The sequence below is a fragment of the Poecilia reticulata genome, linkage group LG8, assembly GCF_000633615.1.
Source record: "Poecilia reticulata strain Guanapo linkage group LG8, Guppy_female_1.0+MT, whole genome shotgun sequence".
NCBI lineage: Eukaryota > Metazoa > Chordata > Actinopteri > Cyprinodontiformes > Poeciliidae > Poecilia > Poecilia reticulata.
In genome coordinates, this window is record NC_024338.1 from 3,030,792 (window position 1) to 3,040,728 (window position 9,937).

Below are 9,937 nucleotides of genomic sequence, written 5' to 3' on the forward strand. Positions count from 1 at the left end.
TGAAGCAAAAATAACGATGCATGAGACATGCGTTTTTTAAACAAATGGCTTTTCCAGCTTTTCAGGAACCAACACACAGTTAGAAAAAAAAATTCCTCCAGCTTTAGATCTGAACCACCCACAAGCTGCGTTTACAGCCTTTTCTGAGATGGTTCGACCGGTCGAGTTTGTTTTCGTAGGTAAGACCGGGGATTACTCATGCCGGCAGCAGGCAGGCTGGGCCGGCTCCAACCGTGCGCTCCTCGATCTAATCTCCGCTTTAAGGAAAAGCGAGAAAAACGAGTTCCGGATGCATCTGTTTTAATGGGGTTTTTTAAATTATTATCTGAAGACATGTAACCCTAACGTCGTGAAGCATGATGAACGGATAACGTCACTCCGTCACAGAACGGCAGGGTTTCGGTCCTCCTCCCAGGTCAATCCACCTGTTGCACCACCTGGAGCGGAGAAGCGCAGAGGAGCGCAACCATGGGAGGTAGGAAGTCCGAATCTGATCATTTATTACCGATATTGGTTTGGATTTTAAAGTATGTAACGTTTTCAGCTAGGCTGCATGAACGAACTGTAGCATTTATGAATGGAAATGACTTGAATATTCGGTCTGAGGGGTGAACAATAGTGTTTTAACCTGTAACGTTTGTATTGTATGTAGGCAATAACTGGTGATTTAGTGCATATATATGTATATATACAAAATTTATTTCATTGTCTCAAGTGAGACGCCACAAATAGTCTGTTTTCAAAACTTTATTTCTGTTAATTATTGTGATTTTCCACTAATGAAAATATTAGAATATTATTACACACACACACACAGACGACAAAAATTTTTCATACACAAAGTGGGATTAGTGAAAATTATGTTTAATACTTTAAAGTTGATTGGATTTAAAACTATAGCCTTCATGGAAATGACCTGAACATTCACATTGTTTGCAGACTGACTGAGCAGGACAATATGGCAGTCCAACAACACACACGCACTTATTTATATTTATATATTTTGAAGTAAATTTGTTAAATTCTGTGCTATTGTTACCATATTTTTATATTTATTTATATTTAGTCATATTTAATTTACTTACATCACACTTAAGTTTTATATCATATCTATATTCTAATATAATATATCATACTGTGTTATATTCTATTATATATAAAAATTTTATATAGCTTATGGTTATACTAGAAGTGTGCCGATTGATCGGCCACCGATCATAATCGGCCGATTTCCGTGACAAAGTGTATGATCGGTGATCGCCGATCACGGTCTCTTGTTGCTGATCACACAAACCGATCACCTACAACTCATTTCGCAGCCAGCCTGTGCAGCTGGTCTCCTCTGTCCTTCACTCTGCGCAAACGTGCAGCAACAAATCCTATATCGCACTGAGTGACTGGGGAAGTTAGCGTGTTGCGGCGGATAATTGAAGCATGTGGGGTGAAGCACGTAAAAATTCATCAACACCACGAATCTAATATGGCATAAAAACAATGCCATACTTGACAGAGTTTGGCTATATTGAGGCTCACTGCAGTAAAAAAGACATATGGAGGATCAGATAGCAGGTAAAGCAGCGCACAGCTACAAACACTCACCCGGATTAGCATGACGGTMAGAAAGCTAAACAAATAACCCGCAAAATTATTTAAGTCTTCGAGCTGCGATGTGGTTCTGATCTCGCTGTTGAACCGCTGCTACGTGCTACAGGTAGTAATATTTGACAGACGGAGCGCCGCTTCTGCTCCACCTGGTAGTGACTCTCACACCGAACCTCTGTTTAAAGCTGCAGCATCTAACTTAAAAAAAATAAATTTTACATACATATTAAAACTTTCGCTGTCCTAACATGAGACTGATAATCTCTAAAAAAATAATCGATGTCCTCTCTGTTCTGCATAATTACTCCACTCAGTCAGAAACAGCCAATCAGAACTAGCAGTAATCAGCTAGCCGCCATGCTATCAGGAAGTTTTCATTCAGTAACTCAGGATTGTTTATTGTAATGGATCCTGTATTTGCCTTTGAATGTTAAGTTTTATACTTTAATTTTTTGGCAACGTTGAGAGGTTTTATTTTGACTCTTTGCATTATTTAGCCTCTTCAGAGCCTCCATATATTTTCAGTCTGTTAAAGATAGTATTACAGATAGCAGTACAATTTGCACAATGCCTGTTCTGTTTTCTTCTTGGAAAAAGTTATTAAAAAGTTTTTGTCTAAATTAAGGTGAATACATGGTGCCTTTTTCCACATAATGTAACCGGTAGTGCTCATGATTAAAAAAATAATAATTATGTGATCGGTATCGGTGATCGGTATAGGTGATTGGCCCTCATGGGTGATCGGAATCGGAATCGGCAGGAAAAAACCTGATCGGCACATCTCTAGGTCATACTTGTACTTACTAAGATTTAACACCCTGTATGGAGTAGCTTGTCAACACATAAGCAATTTTTCCTTGGGGATCAATAAAGTCTAGAATAAATAGAATAGTATATTCTATTTGTTATAAATAATCTTATTCTGTTCGGTTTAAAACTGTCTCAGTGCTGCCCTCCTCGGTGAACTGTGGCTATTGCAGCTGAATTTTTCTGTTTGTAACAAACGGTACAGCCTGATTGATGTCTACCTCATTCCGGTTTAAAACCATCTCAGTCAGGAGTTGGAATAGCGATCGTTAATCGATAGTATTTATCATCTTGAACATGTGCGATTGATTTGCAAAATGGATCCAGAGTGGAATGGGTCTCCTCTGCTCTGACTGCAGGCGGTTTGAGTTTGTAAATATAGTGACCAAGTCGCCAAATTGGCAACCGTTCTCACCACAGCCTTCCTCCATTCATCCCCACCTTGGGCCACGCCACTTGGTGTCATATATCACGCACGGGTACATAAAAAACTTAACGTTTACATAATACCTGTGTAAGGCTGTTTATGTTAGCTATATTACACATATGAGGCCTTTTGGTAAACACTTAAACGATTTATTAACTTACCTTCGAAGTTCTTTATGAAGTTTGACACATACAGCTTAAATCCTTTGTCATTGTTGGAGCTTTTGAGAATGTCTGAGTAATTATATAAACATCACTAATAGTCTTGCAGCGACTGAGGAGCCATTGCTAACTACTGCGCACCGGAAGTTGCCTAAAGAATACGGAAATGCTAAAACGGAAGTCCATAGCGCATTGGCAATTTTGTTCAAAAATTGTCTGTGGGCAGGGTTATGCTTTCCCAGAGAGGTTGGTTACACTTTAACTTTGAAAAAAGATAACATCGGGCATAAATCATACCTGCAATTGTTTGTTTAACAAGGCAGGTGCCTTCACAAGTCATTCAGAAAAAGGAGAACAAAAAGAGAAAGAGAAAAAACAAAATGTTGACTTTTTATTCAGAGGCTGACAAACAGGAAGGACCGGACTGAATGAAAGATTGCAAACACAAAAAACAAATTACTGAAATGCTTGACATGAGGATGTAATATAAAGCTCTGTGTGCACAGTGATACACAGGGAGTGTATTTAGTGGGTCAAAGATTAATTTCATTGCTGAGTTATCAGCTCATTGAAAATGTGTGATTGGCAAAAGTTCATATGGTACCCACATTTTGACCTTATGTGGGTTAGATTCCAGCAAACTTGATTCAAATGATTGCATTTCCTCTTCTGCTGCAACAAGTCAAGAATGTCGTATCAGGGAAATACCTAAACATGCAGGACAACCACAGCTTTATATTGTGTTTCTTCAAGTTTTTTCTATGTTACAAGGGTAGCAGTGCCCATTTATAGCATCCCTTTATCTACTCAGCCCTTAAAGAAAAAGACGGGTCCATTTAATGTGGATGCAATGGAAATCTGCAAAACCCTTAAACTCAGGATGTCATTTCCAGCACTTAAAAGCTGGAAAACAGCCCGATAATTTGGAGCCAGTTGGGGGGATCTCAATATTTCTAAACTTTTACATTTCTTTTGAAGACTGATGTCTGCAGAATTAACCTGTATGGAACACCCTTCCTGACAATAATCAGACCCAAACCCTAAAAATCTCGGTCTCAGTTTGTTTGAAGCAAACTCGAATGCATATGTGAATGCCAAACGGACCATAGACTGCTTCAAGAGCAGGAAGTGGACTATAGTGCAGGGCATTCTGGGTAAATACAACCAAAACAAACGTGAGAGTCTCATGCTAGCAGGAGAAATGGCTTGTGGTCTTTTATCAAAGACAAAAGAGAAATCCTACAACTGCTAAAATTTGATGATACTCCATTTTTATTTACATTTTGTGCAGAAGGAAGTTGTTCTTATGTGTTTTTTAGAGGTTTTGTCATTTCCTTCAGTAGTTCTTGGTTTCAGCGCCACCACAGGCGAAGAGGTGAACAGGTTTTTCTAAGAGTCTGTTTCATTTTACACAGTGCAGTGTGAAATCACACCAGCTGAAAATGTAACAAATGTTGTAATTTGAAGCTGATAGTCTAGTAGACTATCAGGTGAAAACAGCCTAAATCTAAATCTGCTTTGTTTGTGTGTCATCTGAGCAAAGTAATAAAAGAAAACCTCACAGCTTTAACAACAAAAAGAAGTAAAATTCTTACACATAAAATCAACGCACAGAGAGAATGGAAACTGATTTTCATGAACCGCACATTTAAATGTTCAGTTGGGATGGAGATAGCATGCACAGCTTTATTTGAATGCGTACAGGTACAGGTGTGCGCCACCTGATGTTTATTTTTCTGATGTTTCTCTTTCTTCTCGCTGCCTCTTCTAGGGGTCTATTCCAGTGAAAAGATGGCCGACGTTTTTGCCTATGAGAGCTCAGAACTTGACTGGTGTGAAGACAATTACAGATACTCTGAACATGTCGTGGAGTATTTCAACACGGTAAGCTCCTCAGACAGCGCATCATGCAGGAATGACCAGTTTCTGTATTTTGATGATGTTTAAAGTCATTTTGCACCTTTTCACTTGTTGATTTGTTGTTTTCCTGCAGGTCAGCAGCTTTTTCTTCTTCATTGTTGCTCCTATAATGCTCTATCTGCTGCATCCCTATGCGAAGCAGAGAAGCCTGGCGATCCACATGGTCTGGATCATGATGATTTTTGTAGGCAAGTCCGTTTTATTTCAATTGATTATATTGGACCATTGAATTACTATTTTTTATATTAGTAAAATAAAAATAAAATCAGCAAAAACGTATTGGAGACAGCTAACATTGGGCTAAACCATTATATTTTTCTGATCTTCCCAAAGTATATCTAGAGTTTTTTAAAGAGACAGGCCCACAGCATTACATCTCCTCCACCATACTTAACCATTGTTTTATGCCAAACATACTTGGGAGTTTTGTTGCTGCTCTATTTCACCAAAGCCCACGCACAGTTCAGTTAAATTTACTGCAGCATTTTTAAATATCTGCTTGTTTACATTTGTGATAGTAGAACAGAAATTACTAATTTGTAACATTTAGACTTGTCTAAACTTTTTTTGTTGTTGCTCTGATTGTTGATATGAACGAGTTTATGTGATAAACATCAACATTCATTTGTTTTATTTGAATAGCATGTACTCTTGTCTTTCCCATTTTGAAGAATGGCGAATAGGAATCACATCATAGCTGTACTCAAGAGAAACAGAAAATCATGGATTGCTAATTAAAATGTCTTCAGTTGAAAAATATAAAGGCTGTAGTGTTAAAAAATATTCCAGTGTGTTTATTTTATAGGAATTATTTGGATGACCTTTAATTGCAAGGTCAGTGAAAAACAATATAAATATATTGCAGAGGATTTTGTTTGTTTATTTATTTAGTTAGTTATTATTTATTTATTGTATTTAAAGTTATTATTTATTTATTGTATTTAAACTCAATTAATCTTTATGTCAGAGTACCACTCTCTTTTTTCATATTTAAACATTTATAAAGCCAAATACATTTTCAAAATTAATTTTAGGTTTGTTTTCTGTTACACATTCAAACAGGTCTAGTAACATTGCTGGACGGCTGCATGGATATAAAAAAATATCAGATGTATACTAAAAGCTTTTAGAATTACAAAAATGTGTCAGTATTCATTCTTTTTTCACTACAATACTTTTTAGATGGTTCAAAACCAATAATACTGATTTTGTAAAAAGTCCTACCAAGGTGTATAATCTTACATCTATTGTAGTTTTCTCCTCTAATTTGTTATCAGTATAACTATAAACGTCAACCTGTAACTCTTAGAGATGTGAGAACTCCACCAATCCTCAGTTTTCATATGTTCATCTTATGTGTTTGTGAAAAGCAGGAATATATTCCAGTAACAGTTTGTTTTTCTGCAGGACTTTTCTCTGCATACTTCCACATGACTCTTAGCTTCGTCGGCCAGATGCTGGATGAGCTCTCCATCTTGTGGGTGTTGGCTGTGGGATATGCCACTTGGTTCCCTCGCAAACTGTTCCCCTCTTTTATCAAAGACAGGTAAGTTTACCTTTAAAGCACTGAACCAGATGACAAATCACTGCCCTACCCTACGACAAGTTAGCACAAAGTCTGCTAGTATTTTCACTGTCATTTAAAACTACACACACCTCAATAGGCCTTTAAAGAAGAAACAAAGAACTGTTTATGTACGCTGTGAAAACCTGTCCTGTCCAAAGAGGCAGCCACACAGCAAGATTCATTATTCTAGATTGGGGAATAATTTTGTGTTGTTTCAACCTGGAGTTCAAGAAAGGTACAGATTTGGTCCTCAAGTAAATGGAGCTGTTAAAACTTGACATTTTTTCTTATTTTTTTTTAGGACAAGAGTTTCATGACAAATTTAGATCTCCTTTAAGGAGACTATTATGAAAAAATTTACATTTTAATACTTGGATTTGAGTCTCAACTGTTTCTAAGAACAAGCGCTTACAAAGCCACCCAGTCATTTTTTTGCCAATAAGTTAATATCTTTTGCTGTCTGGAAAACCCAGGCATTACGCTGTTACCTAGCAACCCCAGCCAAGCCCAGCCCCGTTACCTAGCAACCCCAGTCGAGCCCAGCCCCGTTACCTAGCAACCCAGGCAGAGTTCCAATATGTTTGGTCAGCTGGTTTTTCCCCTGTTCAACACTTTCCATCAAGTGTTTTTACAGCAAAACACTTGACAGAAAAGACAAGTGTTTTGTTGTTGACTTACCATCCAGAAGCCACTTGCTGCATTCTTGTTTGTTGTGCAAAAGGCTCCATTTTTTTCTGCTTTTGGGTCTAATTCAGGGTCAAAGATATACAGTTTTATAATTGTGTATCTATTTGCAGCCATTTTCATGTACGAATGTAAAGCCTTGAGTTAGGGGGCGTGGCCAGCAGCGGCTTATTTGGATTTAAAGAGCCAAGAAACCTCAAAAAAGCTCAAAATAGGAAGAACTGAGGGAACTAAAATAACATTTTTATTGAAAGTCAGATTTTAGTGCAGCCATTCATTAATGTCTGCAGGGAATAGACTAAAAACATTTTCTCAACCAATGAAATAAAAACTATTTGAGTCAAAAGTTGAGAAACTGTATACCTCATTTTTATTCAAGCAAATAACGCAATAAGAACTATTTGCAGACAAAACGAATACTTTTACTTAGGTTTGTGTTTTTATTTTTGATAATTATTAAATAAATAATAGAAGAACTCTCACAGTTTAGAAAGAAAGAAAGTGCCAGCGTGTTTATTTGTTAGTTTACTGACAAGCTTCAATTGGTCATTTATGAACATGATTAGTTGTACATGATTTGGGGGTTTGTAATGTTATTATTGAGTCTTTGAATTAAAATGTTACAGTTTCAGAAATATTTGTGGTGTTTTTGTGCAAGTGACCCTCAAATGATCATCATTACAGTTTTATCAGCTCATTTTAGCTTGAGGCTTCTGCGTTACACTGATCCGTCGTTCTTCTCTCGTGTTAAACCCTTGTTTTCCTTCATGCATTTGTTTCTTCAGTTGAGCATTGTGTAAATAGATTATTCCTAAATGTTTGCTGAAACTTTCTCCACTGACTTCCCAACCACAGGTCAACATTTTCGCGGCTCGTCCTGTTGATCACTGTCATTACTACTGTGTCATCTTTTGCCAAACCCACGGCCAACGCCTACGCCTTAAACTGTTTTGGCCTCCACCTTCTGTACACCTTGGCTGTGGAGATGAGACGGTAAATAAAAATAAGGTTTTCATTCTGTGAAACTTCAAAACACGCAGCTTTTTGCTTTCAGTGTGACGACAGATCTTTTCTTAACCTCAGCTGCACTGACCTGAAGGCTCTACGTCTGGCCAAGCTGTCGGTGGCTCTGTGGGTCCTCGCCATCTCCTGCTGGATTAGCGATCGTTTGTGCTGCAGTTTCTGGCAGCGATTAAACTTCTGCTATCTTCACGGGATCTGGTAAGACCTCTGGTCACCTCCTGAATATATCAGACTTGTTTTATTCACAGAAAACAGGGCTGTGCTTTTCTGTAACATTTCAAATTAAGCTTAAAGTCAGACAAAGATAACCTTACAGAGACAGTTTAGAAATTATTTAATTTATAAATGTAAAAAAGCAATTCTCTTTTTTAATAACCCTTTCATGCATTAATTTAGATCCTTTATGTCCTGATTTCTTTCCAATATTTTTGATTTTATTAAAACACAAAAAAGGAGGGAATAAAAAAAAATTCTAGTTGTAATTTTCTCCAAATACAAAGTTCTTATTTGGAGAAAATAGTAGTATTAGTTTTTACTTGATGTCACAATATATATTTTTTTACCTGCAAAAGTTTTCTACAGTAGAAGGGGGGGCTTGGATATTCCTGAGTTGGTCGGCTTGTTTTTACCTCTGTCGGCCATATTGGATAATTTCTTGCACTTGCAGTTGATGGCCAGTAGTTGGCATCAACTGCCAACTGCCACTTGCATCATACTTGTTGTATAATACAAGTGTATCATACACTTGTATTATACAACAAGTATGATACACTTGTATGATACACTTGTATCATACAACTTGTGTCCACTTCAGTGGTCTGTGTGCATTTATAACGTAAAAATCCACAAGAAACAAAAGAAAATGGCTTCTAGAACAGCTGTCCGCTGCAGTGACCGCTATGCATGAAAGGGTTAAAGCAACATATTTGTTATCATTATGTCAGTATAATGTGAGAAAGATCATCTGTGAAACGACTGAGTTCTATTATTTCTGTCTGAAGAAATTTACCGGTCCTTGTCAAAAAGAGACAATCAACCTTGCGTATGCACCACTCAATGAGCTAATGGCAGATAAACAATTTAAGTTACAGAAAGCAGGGTATCATTGTGCATATTCTGTTTTATCTGTCTTTCAGGCACATTCTCATTGTGATGGCTGTAGCCTATGGCAGCACGCTGGTAGCTTATCTGGATGCCAGCAATGAAATACCTTATTCGCTGCCTGGACTGGCGTACTGGCCCTGTGATAAATGGGCCGTTGGATTCCCCCACATTGTTCTCTCCAGCTCTCCAAAGACCCAAAAACGGTGCTGACAAATCATTAACCCTGGCATTTCATTTGTTGTCAAATGTTCGCTTAACAAATTGCCTTGCATCTGAATCCTACTGATAAATGTCACTGCGTTCATCTTATACCGTTAACACTGGTGCTGTAAGTGGTCCGGTATGAAACGGGGGTGATAGAACAACACAGCCCTTTTAAATTTCAATAATCAGAATACCGAAATTGTTTCCGTTGTTTTAAAAGGTTTATGTCAGTCTGCCTTTTCCCCATCGATACGCTTCCCGACCGCTCTGCACCATAGGGGTAAAAAAAAAAAAACGCGCACATTGCGCTAAACTCTGAAACAGGAGAAGCACAATAAATGCCATGTAGGTGAATGATACTCTGATGTCCCATTCTCCTGAAGGCAGCACAGAGCTACATCACCAGAAACTGACAAACACTGAAGAGAAGAAGAGCTA

The 9,937-nt window shown here is 37.7% G+C and overlaps 1 protein-coding gene across 1 annotated transcript; it reads left to right on the forward strand.

Moving 5' to 3' along the window:
• The first annotated feature begins 207 nt into the window (after positions 1 to 207).
• acer1 (alkaline ceramidase 1) lies at positions 208 to 9,680 on the forward strand. The gene is made up of 7 exons (XM_008415147.2): positions 208 to 475; positions 4,769 to 4,881; positions 4,991 to 5,105; positions 6,325 to 6,463; positions 8,024 to 8,161; positions 8,252 to 8,389; positions 9,328 to 9,680. Exons 1-7 carry the CDS (start codon positions 469 to 471, stop codon positions 9,503 to 9,505), a joined length of 828 nt encoding a protein of 275 aa, XP_008413369.1. The 5' UTR covers positions 208 to 468; the 3' UTR covers positions 9,506 to 9,680.
• Positions 9,681 to 9,937: the final 257 nt, after the last annotated feature.